The sequence below is a fragment of the Canis lupus genome, chromosome 14, assembly GCF_048164855.1.
Source record: "Canis lupus baileyi chromosome 14, mCanLup2.hap1, whole genome shotgun sequence".
NCBI classification, from domain to species: Eukaryota; Metazoa; Chordata; class Mammalia; order Carnivora; family Canidae; genus Canis; species Canis lupus.
In genome coordinates, this window is record NC_132851.1 from 39,019,406 (window position 1) to 39,034,120 (window position 14,715).

Here is a 14,715-nt window from a genome sequence, read left to right on the forward strand (position 1 = left end):
CGTGTGGAGCCATGGCGCCGGCTCAGTGCCTGCCCCTGTCGCCAGCCGGCCAGGTCCCCGGGGGCGGCGGCCTCCCTCCTCACCGCTGCACAGGTGGGCGCACCCCCGCAGACGCATGGGGTCCCCGTCCGAGGCCCGCAGCCCGGGGGCAGTGCCTGGAGCCCACCGGTTGAGCCAGCAGTGGCAGGGGGGCCTCTCAGGCTCGCCTCATGCCTCCATTCTGTGTGATCGCTTTGTGTTTTCTGGGGGGAAAGTGAGGGAAAGGCCGGCACGCGGTTCTCTCTGAGCAGCAGTCCTGGTTTATTTTTAAGAGAAGGAAGCAGATCTTAGATGTTTTCAGAGAGCCTGCCTTGTCACGTCGGCGCGGAGGGCAGGAGGCAGACCAACAGCCGTGGCACACCTGGCGGCCCTGCTCGGTGCCGGGAGGGGGGTGGGGGGGGCAGACCTGGGCTCTGGGGCCCGCGGGCTTCTCCGCTTCCCCGGCTGCTTTGGCTGCTTCGGGGGCTGCCGCACCTGCACCTGCCAGCCCTGCTCCCATCATAGCAGGAGCCTCGCAGGCGGGCGCAGGCCCTTAGCATTCCGGGTGCCACCTGCCCCGGCTCTTCTCCATCCTGCCTCTGGCCTGGCCTCCTCCCCCCACACCCGCCCCTCCTACCCCGGGTCTGTCCTTGCCTCCTACTCCCTCCCCCGGCCCAGAGGAGACACTGCTGTCCCCAAAGCCGCTCCAGCTGAGGCTGAGTCTGGTGAAGTTTACCTCCTCCCTTTCGGCTTTCAGACCCGGACCCGGCACCCCAGAGTGAGGAGCCCATTGTTCTGTGGGAAACCCTGGAGGAGACAGCCCCGCGGTGTAGGGCGTGGGGGGGCCAGCAGGCTAAGCACCTGCTGGGTCCTGCAGAAGGCCTTGGGGCCCCAGGTTGGATGCAGCCACGACCGTGAGCCGGGGGAGGGGGACAGCCTCCCCGTGAGTCTCACCTGGTGCTCCCCCCCACCGCCCCGGAAGCCTGGACGGGCCACTCGGGACTGGCAGGTGCGGGGAGCCCAGCTCCGCAGCTTCCCTGGGGCAGCGGCTCCCACGGGTGGGGCAGTGCAGACAAGCTTTGGAGCCCAGCCGCCCACCGCCGCGGCTTGCCCTCCACCCATGAGGACCCGGCGGCCAGCCGCGCACAGGCACCCAGGGGGCGCAGGATCCCTGCCCCCCCTTGGGTACCCTCAGCCTCGGGTTTTCCGAGGGTTATGACAAAGGCTGCGATGCCACCCGCCTGTGCTGTCCCACCCCTTGCAGAACGTGTGTGCCCCAGGGTCCCGTCCTGCCCCAGCCTGACACTGGCCCCCGCGCAGCTTGCCCGGGCCCATCGGGGGTGGGAGGAGGCAGGGTCGCTAACCTGTCTGGGCCCCGTGCGACGGAGGCGGAGGCGGGGTGGAGGGGGGACTGGCCAGTGGGAGGGGGGACGGGGGAGGAGTGGCCTTCTGGAATACCCGAGGTGATCCACCGGAATGTGGAGGGAAACCTTCACTTCTTCGAGATCATCCTTTTAAATTTTTGTTTTTGTTTTAGGATTGTGTGTATTTATTCTTGAGAGGCACAGAGAGAGGCAGAGACCCAGGCAGAGGGAGAAGCAGACTCCCTGCGGGGACCCTGGTGTCACACCCTGAGCCAGAGGCAGGTGCTCAACCGCTGAGCCCCCAGGCGTCCCTAATGTTTTATTTTCTGTGTCTTTTAATAATTAATGAGAAAGAAACACTGCAGAGCGCGGTGGGGGTTTCCGGGTGCCACCTGCCGGGAAGATGCAGGGTTGGGGGGGGTGCCTGCAGGCGGCCCTTGGGGGCAGGAGGAGGAGAGGCTGCAGGGCCGGCCCAGGCGGTGCGGGAGGCCGCAGGTGCTGCAGGTGCTGAGGAGGCTTCCGGAGCCGCCCCCGTCCTGCCCCCTTCTCGGACATCCTGGGAATGGGCACTGCCCTGGCGGGGGTGGGGCCTCAGACCGGGGCTCATTCCGCCTGCCAGGCGTCCTCCGGGGTCTGGACCACCCTTTCCCTTGGCCCCGGGGGGCTTGCACACACCTCACCTCCCTGGGGCCCGGCTGTGCTGGCGTTGCCCAATAGGGGACTGGGAGGGCCGCGGGCCTTCTCCCAGGTTCCCACGGCGCCTGTTCCCGGCCCGGCCCCAGAATGAGGCGGGCGCCCGGGCAGAGCCCGCCCACGGGGCCTGAGCGCCAGCCTCTGTGGTTTCCAGCCACGGAGACTGGGAGCGTCTGTGGGCACAAAATAGGATATCCTGACCCAGGGAGGGCCACCTCCGTTTTCCCTGTGCCAGGTCCTTCCTCTCGAAATCCCCTCTTCCACATCTGCAAGGTAACCCCCCACCCCCACCCCCACCCCCGTCCATCTCTCTCTCCCCCTCAGGGTTCTTAATATGAGGAGAGGCGACTGACGCAGTGACGGGGTACAGACGGGCTGCGCTAGCAGAGGGACAGACCCCATGCGTGGCTGGGGCACAGGCCAGTCGGTGTGTTTGGCCTTCAGCCCCGCCAGGCCCTACTGACCCAGGGCCGGGCCCTTACTGTCCAGGACCCCCGCCAAAGCAGCAGCGTGAGCAGCAGCAAGTCCTTGGCACCGTCCGGGGCGCACACCGACTTGGAAGCTGGGGGGCAGCCCACAGGGTGAGGAGCTGCTTCAGCAACGCTGGGCAGGCGGGGTTCCTGGCAGTCACCTCTCCTCTCCCCTGCAGGCCCGGACCTGTGTGGCCTCAGACTCCAAATGACCTCGGGGAACAGAGGGAGGGGACCACTGCCCGGGAGGAAAGGGCTGCTCCAACCAGAGGGTCCCAAGCAGATGCAAACAGTGGCCCCCTCACACACACACCCTGGAACCTGCCAGAAAATAACGTCAGGATGGAGTCACGGCTGTGGCCGGCAACAAAAAAGCCCTCTTCTGGCCCCTGGTTGTCAGAGTAGTTCATGCAAGCCAGGAGGGGAACCCAAACCCATTTTTCCCTATTATTATTTTTAAAGGTTTTATTTATTTGTTCATGAGAGACAGAGAGAGAGAGAGAGAGAGGCAGAGGGAGGAGCAGGTTCCATGCAGGGAGCCTGAGAAGGGACTCGATCCCAGGACCCCGGGGTCACGCCCTGAGCCGAAGGCAGATGCTCAACCAAGGCAGATGCTCAACCGCTGAGCCTCCCGGGCGTCCCTCTCCCAACCCTTTGTAGAACGGTTTGGGAACCCTCGGCCTCGCAGTGCCTTTGTGCGCTCCCGATTCTCAAGGGTGTTCTCTTACGAAACCACAGGACAGTCACCAAATTCAGGCGCACGGATCCAACCCTTGAGCCCAGCACAGCCTCCAGTTCTGCCTCGTGGACCGTGTCCACTGGGGTCACCGGCAGTGTCCTTCCTGGCGTCATACCCTGCCCTGGCCGCGCTCCCTCGGCCTTCCTCCTCCAGGATGGCTTACTGGTTGAGGAGGGAAGACAACAGGCGACATCTGACCACATGTCACAACGATCACTCGCCAGTGAAGAGCTGATGGACACGGTGGGCCTCCGCATGGGGTGCTGTGGGCACCTCTCTGCGGTATCCCCTCTGCAGACGCCGGACCCTGTCCAGTGACGAGGAAAAGGAACAACCGAGTGAGCTTATGAACAGGGGCTCCCCCAGGAGCCTCAGGAGGCCCCAGCCCCCACCCACACCTTCACTGGGCCCTGGGGGAGACCCCAGCACAGGCCTGGCGAGGCTGGGGTAGGGGCAAAGGGAGAAGCCGATGTCCCGCTGAGCAGGGGCCCATGCGGGGCTCAGAGGCTCACCATCCGGAGCCTAAGCGGCTGGCCCGCCAAGGGACCCATGATCTCTCTGCTGCCTTTCTGCTAGGCCCATGATCCGTATTTGCCTCTAAATAAACCAAAGGAGCCCTGTCCCCACTCCGAGGGGGCCGCAGGAAAGCTAACCATTCTCTGAGGTTGTCCTGGCCCCAAACCCGGTACCAGATCCCACATGGGGCCCAGGACAAGAGCTGAAAACCCACCTGCCCGCTGGCATCATCACAACCCCTGATGATTGATGAAAGAACACCTGTTGTCCCCTGACACCACCTCTGTCGGGACCATACCCTGGAGTCCCGAAGGAACAGCACCCGGGCCCCAAGGGACGACGGCCGCCCTGCCCCGGGGTCTCCCAGAAGCTGTGCAGGCTCTTCTCTGTCACCCACACCCGGCAGGAAGCCGCCCCACCTGCTCTGGCTCACGTCTGCCTTTGGCTTGTGAGAGGCCTAGAGCCCTCTCGGCTGGTCCTGGGGCCGCCCCCAGGTCCTCGGGCCCTGACTGGACGGGCAGTGAAGGCCAGTGGTGGCCGGGCCTGGGTGCAGGTGGGGGGTGCCGGGTGGAGGTGGCGAGTTTCAGGCGCAGGTGGGGGGTGCCAGGCGCAGGTGGGGAGGGTGCAGGGTGCAGATGGGGGGTGCCAGGTGCAGGTGGGGAGGGTGCCGGGTGCAGGGTGCAGGGGGGCTCTCCGCAGCCGAGCAGGGTCCGCGCGCCAGGAGGGAGCGCGGTCCTCGGAGAAGGGGCCGCTGCGGTGCTCCGTCCTGTCCGTGGACCCTCGCGGCCCGGGTCCCTCGCGGGGGCTTCCCTTCCCCAGTCCCGCCACCCCACCCCCGCCGGGGGCGCCTCCACCTTTCTCCACCCGCACCGCCTCGCCCACTCGGTCACCGCACCCGGGCCTGGCTGGAGGCCGGCGGGCGGGAGCGGGGGGTCCCGGCTAAGACCCGCGCGGGAGGAAGGACCAGCGCGCCTGATGCGGAGCCCGCGCGGGGAGCAGCCGAGTGCACGGCCTCCCGCGGCCTAGAGCGTAACCGGAAGTGCCGCGCCGCCGCGCTGGGGATCGAGCGCTTCCGGCGAACGGTGGGGCTGGAGGTGAGTGTCGCTGAGGTGCTGCGGGCGGTGCCGGAGCGGGAACCCGGGGCCCGGGCGCGGGTCCGTGTGCTGATGCGGGGCTCTCGCTTCGAAAGAGCTGCACGTGCGCCGTGCGGAGTGAGAGCCTCAGGGGAGTCCCCGCCTGACCAGCGCGGCGGCCCCGACCTCCTCCCCCGACCATCCTGAGGGACCCCGACCTCCTCCCCCGACCATCCTGAGGGCCCCGGACCTCCTCCCCCTGACCATCCTGAGGGCCCTTGTACCTCCTCCCCTGACCATCCTGAGGGACCCTGCACCTCCTCCCCCGACCATCCTGAGGGCCCCGGACCTCCTCCCCCGACCATCCTGAGGGACCCCGACCTCCTCCCCCGACCATCCTGAGGGACCCTGCACCTCCTCCCCCTGACCATCCTGAGGGCCCTTGTACCTCCTCCCCCTGACCATCCTGAGGGACTCTGCACCTCCTCCCCCCGACCATCCTAGGGACCCGACCTCCTCCCCCGACCATCCTGAGGGACCCCGACCTCCTCCCCCGACCATCCTGAGGGCCCCGGACCTCCTCCCCCTGACCATCCTGAGGGCCCTTGTACCTCCTCCCCTGACCATCCTGAGGGACCCTGCACCTCCTCCCCCGACCATCCTGAGGGCCCTTGTACCTCCTCCCCCTGACCATCCTGAGGGACTCTGCACCTCCTCCCCCCGACCATCCTAGGGACCCGACCTCCTCCCCCGACCATCCTGAGGGACCCCGACCTCCTCCCCCGACCATCCTGAGGGCCCCGGACCTCCTCCCCCTGACCATCCTGAGGGCCCTTGTACCTCCTCCCCTGACCATCCTGAGGGACCCTGCACCTCCTCCCCCGACCATCCTGAGGGCCCCGGACCTCCTCCCCCGACCATCCTGAGGGACCCCGACCTCCTCCCCCGACCATCCTGAGGGACCCTGCACCTCCTCCCCCTGACCATCCTGAGGGCCCTTGTACCTCCTCCCCCTGACCATCCTGAGGGACTCTGCACCTCCTCCCCCCGACCATCCTAGGGACCCGACCTCCTCCCCCGACCATCCTGAGGGACCCCGACCTCCTCCCCCGACCATCCTGAGGGACCCGGACCTCCTCCCCCTGACCATCCTGAGGGACCCCGACCTCCTCCCCTGACCATCCTGAGGGCCCCTGACCTCCTCCCCCTGACCATCCTGAGGGACCCCGACCTCCTCCCCTGACCATCCTGAGGGCCCCGGACCTCCTCCCCCTGACCATCCTGAGGGACCCTGCACCTCCTCCCCCTGACCATCCTGAGGGACCCTGCACCTCCTCCCCCTGACCATCCTGAGGGACCCCGACCTCCTCCCCTGACCATCCTGAGGGCCCCGGACCTCCTCCCGCTGACCATCCTGAGGGTCCCCAACCTCCTCCCCCGACCATCCTGAGGGACCCTGCACCTCCTCCCTCTGACCATCCTGAGGGCCCCAGACCTCCTACCCCTGACTATCCTGAGGGACCCCGACCTCCTCCCCCTGACCATCCTGAGAGCCCCGGACCTCCTTCCCCGACCATCCTGAGGGACCCTGCACCTCCTCCCCCCGACCATCCTGAAGGACCCCAACCTCCTCCCCCTGACCATCCTGAGAGCCCCAGACCTCCTTCCCCGACCACCCTGAGGGACCCTGCACCTCCTCCCCCTGACCACTCTGAGGGCCTCGGACCTCCTCCCCCTGACCACTATGAGGGCCCCAGATCTCCTCCTCCTGACCATCCTGAGGGACCCCAACCTCCTCCCCCTGACCATCCTGAGGGACCCCGACCTCCCCCTGACCATCCTGAAGGACCCCGACCTTCTCCCCCTGACCATCCTGAGGGACCCCGACCTCCTCCCCCTGACAGTTGAGGACCCCTGACCTCCTCCCCCCGACCATCCTGAGGGTCCCTGCACCTCCTCCCCGCGAACATCCTGAGGGACCCCGACCTACTCCCCCTGACCATCCTGAGGACCCCTACACCTCCTCCCCCTGACCATCCTGAGGGACCCCGACCTCCTCCCCCGACCATCCTGAGGACCCCTACACCTCCTCCCCTTGACCAGTGCAGCAACCTCTGGGACAGCCTCACCTGATATTTGTGACGGTCACCAGGGGTTGCTTCATTCCCAGCTGTTTGCACACTTTAACCTGCCCTATTTTTTAGTTAAGATTACGTTGCTTCCAAGGTTTGTTCCAAAGCAAGTCAGAGGTGCAGTGTCATACAGTGAGCACCTGTGATCTCTGTGCGGTAGCTCCCCACCAGCGAGACGTCGGGGTGCCTGGAGGCCCCGTGGGTCGTCAGCTGCTGGGCGTCTCCCGCATCTCCTTGCTCTGCAGGTGTTGGCCATCCTGAAGTCTCTGCTACCTTTATTTTTAAATATTTTTAAAATTTATTTATGATAGTCACAGAGAGAGAGAGAGAGAGGCAGAGACACAGGCAGAGGGAGAAGCAGGCTCCATGCACTGGGAGCCTGACGTGGGATTCGATCCCGGGTCTCCAGGATCGCATCCTGGGCCAAAGGCAGGCGCCAAACCGCTGCGCCACCCAGGGATCCCCTCTGCTACCTTTAAAGTACAAAGTGATAGTTATGTTACCTTTCTGAATTACAAATGAGGGAGTTATATTTAAAAATACAGTGGCCTTTTGTCAGCTTTTTTGTGTGGATTACTTGACCCTTACTGATTTTTCTTGTTTTCTCATTAATACGTAGTGGTCCTTATGTATTAAGTACATGAATCTTTATGTTATAAATATACCTTGTCCCTCGGGTTTTCTTTTTTCATTTCTTTGTTTTTTTACATTAAATTTCCTTGTGTAGTTAAATCTGTCAGACTTTACCTTTGGTGTTAATCACAGCAAAAAACATTCCACAATCCAAAACTGCACTACTCAAATTTTTATTTTTTTGGTTTCATATTTTTATATTCAAACCTCTGTAATTATCAAGAAGCATTTTAAATCCCTAGCTATGTCTCCAGACATCTGAGGACTGACCAGAGATGTGGGGCAGGACCAGAGCAGGCGGCTAGACCTGTGCTCTGCACCTGCCTGGGTGGGCCCAGGGGGCCAGCCTAGTCAGGACAGCATTCCCAGAGGGTACCTTATGGAACACTACTAACTGGGGAGTCTGTTTAGTCATGACTTTGATTTCTGGCTACAGAACAGGCCCAGTGGAGTCCCCAGGAGAAGGGACTTTTTTCCCTTCACTTCCCATCACTTTCTCCCCTGTCTTCTTTCTTACTCAGGCAGGTGTCCCCACTCCTGGTGCTTCTGCAAGGCACAGCAAGGAGAGCCCGCAGGCCTGGGTCTCCAGAACACCATGGACAGGGCTACCCTGGTGGACACACATGCAGGTGAGGGGTGGACAGCCAGGTGGGGTCAGGGAGGAGGGGACAGCTTAGGAATAGGGGCTCCAGAGCCTACCTGCCTGGCTGCTAGGGGATGTAGCTGGGCTTGGGCAGCACCTCCCTGTCCCCTTCTTTGCCTGGCACAGCTCCCACCCCTTCAGCCTGCTGGCCTCAGCACTCCCTGTTCCATCCCTTTGCTCCCCTGACCAACGTCTGCACCCCTGTCTCTTCTCTGGCCCCCCTGCCTGGAGATTTCTTAGAATGAGATTATCAGTTCTGGCCCTGTTTCTCGGCCAGCCTCAGACTAGGTGACCCTGAAGAGTGTGATGAGTGAAAACCCAGGCCCCTCTCTATTCTGAAGGTTTAAGGCCATGTTTATGGGTCGTCGGAGCTGAGGACTCCTATCCAGTTTATTGTTGTTGGTGTTACTACACCGTGAGACAACCAGTGCACAGGACAACAATGTCCTCCCCTGCGCACGGATGCCCGCACTGCCTCAGGCTCTTCACTGTCATACTCTGATGTGTCGGGTTCGGCAGTGGGAGCCTGCGTGGAGTACGGCCATGGCTCCTAGAACACACTGCACACCCCCCACACACCTGTACCTGTTCTCCTTTGAAGTCAGAGAACCCCTGTGTCCCGTGATTCAGCTAACCTGTGTCTACGAACAGCACTCATCCCTACTTTGGGTTTTGCCTTGGAGCTGCCCTTCCAGTCCTGGACATCTAGGCTGTGCCTCTCCCTCCCTGCCTCCCTCCTCTGACCTTAATCCTGGCCCGGCCCAGGCGCGCTTCTCCACAACCCTGTGGTTTGAGACTAAATAATAATGTAGCAAATATCAACTTACCCAGAGAGGTGGAAGAGAAACAGGTTACAACCAAACACAGAGTTTTAAAGGGAATAAAGAGCACCCTTCTTGGTTGCTGGCTCCTCGCACCTGCCACAGGATCCGTGGCCTGGAAGTGGAATAGAAGCAAGTGTGAGGCCAGTGGTGGGCCTGACAGGTCTGGTGTGCGTCACTCTGGAGACTGGCTTCTTGGCCAGGGGACTGAATTTCTTAATTAGAAACCACGTTGTAACCTTTGGGAAGACTTCCCTCCGTCAGGGTTTCTCAGCCTTGGCAGTGGACATTCTGGGATGGAAGACTCCTCGTTGTCAGGGTGTGTTGTGCATCATGGGATACTTAGCGTTCCTGGCCTCTGCCCACAGGATTCCAGTAACGCCCCCTCCCAGCTGGGACAACCAAAGATATTTTCCGATGTAGCCAAACTGCCCCAGTTGAGAATGAGGGCTCCAGGTTTAGGGCTCCTCGGTGCCCCCTGGGAGGTTGTCACTGTAAGAATGCCCTTCCCCTACCCACCCCCCCCCCTTGCTGGTGCCTGGGATGGCCTCGGGGCAGGCAGTTCAGGGACCTGAAGCCTGACCCACAGGAGCTGGAAAGGGTGTGTGTGCCCCTCCCCCCATTTTAACTCTGAATAACTCCTGCTTCAGTGCTAGGGGTCAATTTCTGGAACATCTAAGTGTGCCAAACCACAAGACCAGACACGGGGGCGGGGGGGGGCTCCCAGAGGCCTCCTGCCTCGGCCTGTGCCTGGGGCCTCTCCCCATCTCCAGGTGCTCAGTGGGACAGCCCCTGCATTAGGGAATCCATGGAAAGTGGCTGTGGGTGCCTGCCTGTGCTAAGCTGCCCCGGGGACCACTGGCCTTGCCCCTGCCCCTGCCCTGCAGAGGCCTCTACCCCCTGGGCTGCCGCAGCCCTTGAGAAGTGTGGCTGCGGTGTGGGCATGGCCCCTGTGGAAAGCTGCTCTTGAGGTCAATGGGCTTGCCCTGGGGGGTGCCCTCCTTGAGCCAAGTGCAAGGCGGCATCCTTGTCTCACCTCCCAGGTGCCCCTGTAGGTGCAGCAAAGGTGGCAAGAACTGCCCAGTGTTTGGCGACCACACCCCTAAAGTCATTTATTTAAATGGGTGCGCGGTCTGTGCCCAGGAGCCAGTGGGGCCAGGCTGTGCTCAGCCAGGACGGGTGCCCCTCAGCCCAGCCGGCTCTGTCTCCTGTCGCTGGCTGTCGCTTACTCTCGGCACTGACCTCTGAGTAAGGATTCTCTTGTGTGGACCAGAGGCCCTTTGTGCTGGGCTGTGGGGAGCTGTCAGGGACAGAGTTGTCTTGGGAAGTCCAGGGTTGCAGAAGTGAGCTTCTGGGGCCGGAATGTGTGCCACCCAGGACCCCTGCTTTGCTGCCAGTTGTCTTTGCCTTCCAGGCCGTACAGCAGAAGCAGGGGCACCCAGAGCCTTCTGGGTTTCTGTCTCCTGCTCTCCTGAGCCTGAGGGTAGAGGCTCAGGCTACCGTAGAGTCCCAGCGGAGGGTCCTGATTGATTAGCTTCCTGCCCTTGCCCACTCCTGGGACCATGGGCATCCGGTGCTGGGGAGAACTGGGCAGGGATGGGCTGGCACTACAGGTGTCTGCCGCCCGCCCGCCCACCCTTACTGTCAGCGGCGTCTTACCCAGATGGCCACCACCAGTCCACGTGGCTGCGTACCATCAGAGCTTCTTTAGGCCCCCAGTCATACCTGTCTGACCCTCTCTTCCAGCTTCCCTGGCACCGGCATCAGGTGACAGCCAGGCTTCTGGCTGTGCCGCTTCAGTGGCCGAGCGTGGGGCGCAGGCGCAGAGCGCAGAGCTGACGGTAAGGCAGGAGGCTTTGGAGGAAGAAGGGACATGGCATGGAGAGAGCACACAGGGGCCTCCCTGGACACATGAGCCCCCGGACCGCTGTGGGAACGAGGGGGCCAGAGACAGCCCCAGAGGTTCCCCTAGGGTTCCAGAGGTTTCTAAGACACCCGGAGGGGATACTGGCCATGAGAGCAGTGCGCCGCCGGGGTCAGAGGCCGCCCTGAGAGCTCTACCGGACACGGGCGGAAGAGGCCCTGGGAGGGGGCGGCCTTACCAGTGCAGCACCTGCGACCGTAGCTTCAAATGCTATTCGGATGCGGCGAAGCATCAGAGCATTCACTCCGGGGAGAAGCCATACTCCTGCAGCGACTGCGGGAAGGCCTTCATCCACAGCTCACACGTGGTCCGCCACCAGCGCACGCACCACGGGGAGAAGCCCTATGTGTGCAAGGAGTGCGGGCGGGCCTTCAGCCAGAGCTTCAACCTGGTGCGGCACCAGCGGACTCACACAGGCGAGAAGCCGTATGGCTGTGCCGAGTGCGGCAAGGCCTTCGGGCAGCGCTCCGACGCCGCCAAGCACCAGAGGACGCACACGGGCGAGCGGCCGTACGCCTGCAGCGAGTGCGGCAAGGCCTTCCTGCACAGCTCCAACGTGGTGCGTCACCAGCGCACACACCGCGGCGACAGCCCCTATGAATGTCAGGAGTGTGGCCAGGCCTTCAGCCAGAGCTCCAACCTCCTACAGCACCGGCGAGTGCACACGGGCGAGAAGCCGTACGCCTGCCCCGAGTGCGGCCGCGCCTTCAGCCGCAGCTCCTTCCTCAGCGAGCACCGGCGCATCCACACGGGTGAGAAGCCCTACGCGTGCGGCGAGTGCGGACGCGCGTTCCGGGCCCTGTCCGGCTTCTTCCGGCACCGGCGCGTCCACACGGGCGAGAAACCCTTCCAGTGCGCCCAGTGCGGCCGCGCCTTCCGCCTGAGCTCGCACCTGATCCAGCACCAGCACATCCACGGTGCGGAGTGAGCACCCCCCCCTCCCCCGGGGGGACGGGGAGCAGGCCCTGGACCCTGCATGCCCGGGGGGGGGGGGCAGTGGCCCTCGTCCTACCCGCGGGTGGAGGGGGAGGGAGCCAGTGCCCCGAGGTCTGGCCCATGGGGAGCCCCCCGGGGCATCTGCTGCCCCGGCCCAGCGGTCGGGGCCAGGAGGAGGCCCAGGGAAGGCTGCTTTCCTGGGCGGGGAATGCGGAGTTCCCCGCAGGAGGAAGAGGTGTCCACCAAAACGAATTTCACCTCTTTAACACTTCTTGCTGACGTGCAATTCACATAGGGTGAAGTGCATAGAGCTGAAGGCCGGGTTTTATGAGATTTGACAACTATAGCCTGTTTTGACCTTGAGAACTGCCGTGAGGTCTCCATCCCACCTTCAAACCAAACCCCCTTAGCCTCCAAGGCAACCAGTGATCTTTCTGTCACTCTTTCTGCTCATTCTAGAACTTAAATAGAATGATTCAACATCTACTTTTCCGACTGACTTCTTTCCCGCTGTTTAACGTTTTTGAGACTTATCTATCAGGAGTTGTTTGCTTTGGGTTTTGTTGCTGGTTGCTGGGGTTTTTGGTTTTTGTTTTTTTGTTTTTCTTAGTTCCATAGCACTTTTTAAAAGGCAAGAGTCACTTTCTACTTTGTATCAAAGCTCTGTGTTTGTATCTGTGTGTCTTGTCAAGGTAGGAGCTCCTGTAGCCAGAATGATTTTTATTTTATTTTATTTTTTTAAAGATTTTATTTATTATTTATTTATGAGAGACAGAGAGAGAGGCAGAGACACAGGCAGAGGGAAAAGCAGGCCCCATGCAGGGAGCCTGACGTTGGGACTCCATCCCAGGTCTCCAGGATCAGGCCCTGGGCTGAAGGTGGTGCTAAACCACTGAGCCACCCAGGCTGCCCTATTTTTTTTTTAATATTTTATTTATTCATTCATGAGAGACACAGAGAGAGAGAGAGGCAGAGACACAGGCAGAGGGAGAAGCAGGCTCCATGCAGGGAGCCCGATGCAGGACTCCATCCCGGGACTCCAGGATCATGCCCCAGGCCAAAGGCAGGCACCAAACTGCTGAGCCACCCAAGGATCCCCCAACCAGAATGATTTTTAACACAGCCCTCCATACAGAGTATGCCAAAGCAGAATACCTTCCACCAAAGGGTGTTGGTGAAATATGTAGGGGAGTATGTGAAAGATGCTTACAGAGGAGACAGCGAGCTTGAGCAGAGGAGGCAAGAACACAGATCTGCTGTGTTTTCACACCAAGTATGTAGCTTGAAGAACTCTGCTCAGCCTCATAAAGGCAGTACAAGAAAAGGAAGTTTAAGATTTAAAATTTGTCCTTTTTTTTATATTTTACTTAACATACAGTATAGCACTGGTTTCTGAAGTAGAATTCAGTAATTCAATATTTGTAACTTCTGGCTGCCTGGGTGTCTCAGATGGTTGAATGTCTGAACCTTGTTTTGGGCTCAGGTCTGATCTCAGGATCATGAGGTGTGATCTCAGGATCATGAGATCAAGGCCCGTGTTGGCTCCATGCTCAGCAGAGAGTCTGCTTGGGATTCTTTCCCTCTCTCTGTCGCTCTGCCCCACCCTGCTAGTATGCTCTAGAAAGAGATAAAAAAGAAAAAAGAAAGGAAAAGATATTTGTACTTTCAATAAATGTTTCCTAAGCACTTAATTGCCCAGGCTCTCTGCCACTGTTCTGAGACAAAACCACCATGACACGTGCATTCAGGGACTCTACAGGTTAGAGAGTGAAAGAGATGAGGAAAGCCATGCGTGTCATGCCCAATAAAATGCCCAGTAACAGGAGTACCTCCAGGGAAGTAAACATAGGATATGCACACAGATGATCAGGGCCGGGGAAAGAAATTGGGATGAGCTCCCAGGAGTGGTGATTCCTGAGCCGGTTCTTCAGAATATTTAATCAACAGATGGACTAAATGTTTTGTATGAAGCAGAGGTCAGGGTGTGCTGGGGGTGTGAAAGGGTATGAGAAATGTGCTCACTCAGGGAACCTTGGAATCTGCGGAGAAACCAGAAAGTAAAATTTAAGTGAATTCATTATTCATAACTTAACATTTTACATCACATCATGACAGGGTCGTGGATACGGATATTTGTTATTTGTCAGGAGGGGCAAAGTGTCTTCGTTGAACATTCTAGAACTCTGCCGTAATGAATTGGATGAGGTCATTTTGTTGAAAGTTTACTGTAACCACTAAGGTCAATCTGAGCAGTCACCTGGCCATGCGTCCTAGGGTCCAGCTTCATGATCCCAGTCTGCCGTGGTCAGGCTATGGTTTGATGCTACTTCATGGTTATTATCTGCTCTAACTTAACCACTGATTGTGAGTTACTGTGGGTCCTGTAACTGGCTGGGACCTCCAAAATAGCAGTACAAGTCTAGGGCTCTTGTGGGCATCGATTTCTTTTTCAGATGTGGGCTTAGGCCCAGGGTTATGCAGAGTTGCCCTCAGATTGGATTCAGTGACACCACAGACATTGGGCTGCTGACTCTTGGGCCAAGGGTGAGGTAGAAACAGCCCAGGACTCCCACACTGAGCCAAAATATTCAGATAGGCTGAAGGGTCCCAGGTTCATGGTTCCTCTCAGATACCAGTAGAAATCAAAGCAGTCACTCTGGAGGAGAGCTTGTGCTACTTAGACCTGCTGTATTCCTGTTGAGAAGGTCAAGCAATGACCTCAGAGAGCACCCAGCACCCAGGAAGGTCTCACT

The 14,715-nt window shown here is 60.3% G+C and overlaps 1 protein-coding gene and 2 long non-coding RNA genes across 7 annotated transcripts in view; 2 read left to right on the forward strand and 1 right to left on the reverse strand.

The window, feature by feature from the left end:
* LOC140603952 (uncharacterized) lies at positions 1-4,388 on the forward strand. 2 transcript variants are annotated; one of them, XR_012006996.1, is made up of 5 exons: positions 1-93; positions 776-1,027; positions 1,556-1,664; positions 2,400-2,656; positions 3,284-4,388. It is a non-coding gene; the product is annotated as an uncharacterized lncRNA (long non-coding RNA). The 2 variants fall into 2 exon arrangements; XR_012006995.1 differs by having other exon boundaries at positions 2-93; positions 1,556-1,660; positions 3,284-4,387.
* On the reverse strand, positions 2,983-4,818 carry LOC140603953 (uncharacterized). The gene is made up of 2 exons (XR_012006997.1): positions 4,696-4,818; positions 2,983-3,591 (listed from the first exon to the last, which is right to left on the reverse strand). It is a non-coding gene; the product is annotated as an uncharacterized lncRNA (long non-coding RNA).
* ZNF696 (zinc finger protein 696) overlaps positions 4,760-14,715 on the forward strand; it is a 22,472-nt gene continuing 12,516 nt past the window's right edge. The window contains exons 1-4 of one of the 4 annotated variants that reach the window (XM_072774767.1): positions 4,761-4,894; positions 8,160-8,267; positions 10,849-11,950; positions 12,258-13,653. In XM_072774767.1, coding sequence (XP_072630868.1) covers positions 8,234-8,267; positions 10,849-11,950; positions 12,258-12,300 — 1,179 coding nt within the window. In that variant the 5' untranslated portion in view covers positions 4,761-4,894; positions 8,160-8,233 and the 3' untranslated portion in view covers positions 12,301-13,653. Of the gene's footprint in view, positions 4,895-8,159; positions 8,268-10,848; positions 11,951-12,257; positions 13,654-14,715 lie in introns of those variants that run through there. The other 3 variants (XM_072774768.1, XM_072774766.1, XM_072774769.1) reach the window with 3 other exon arrangements.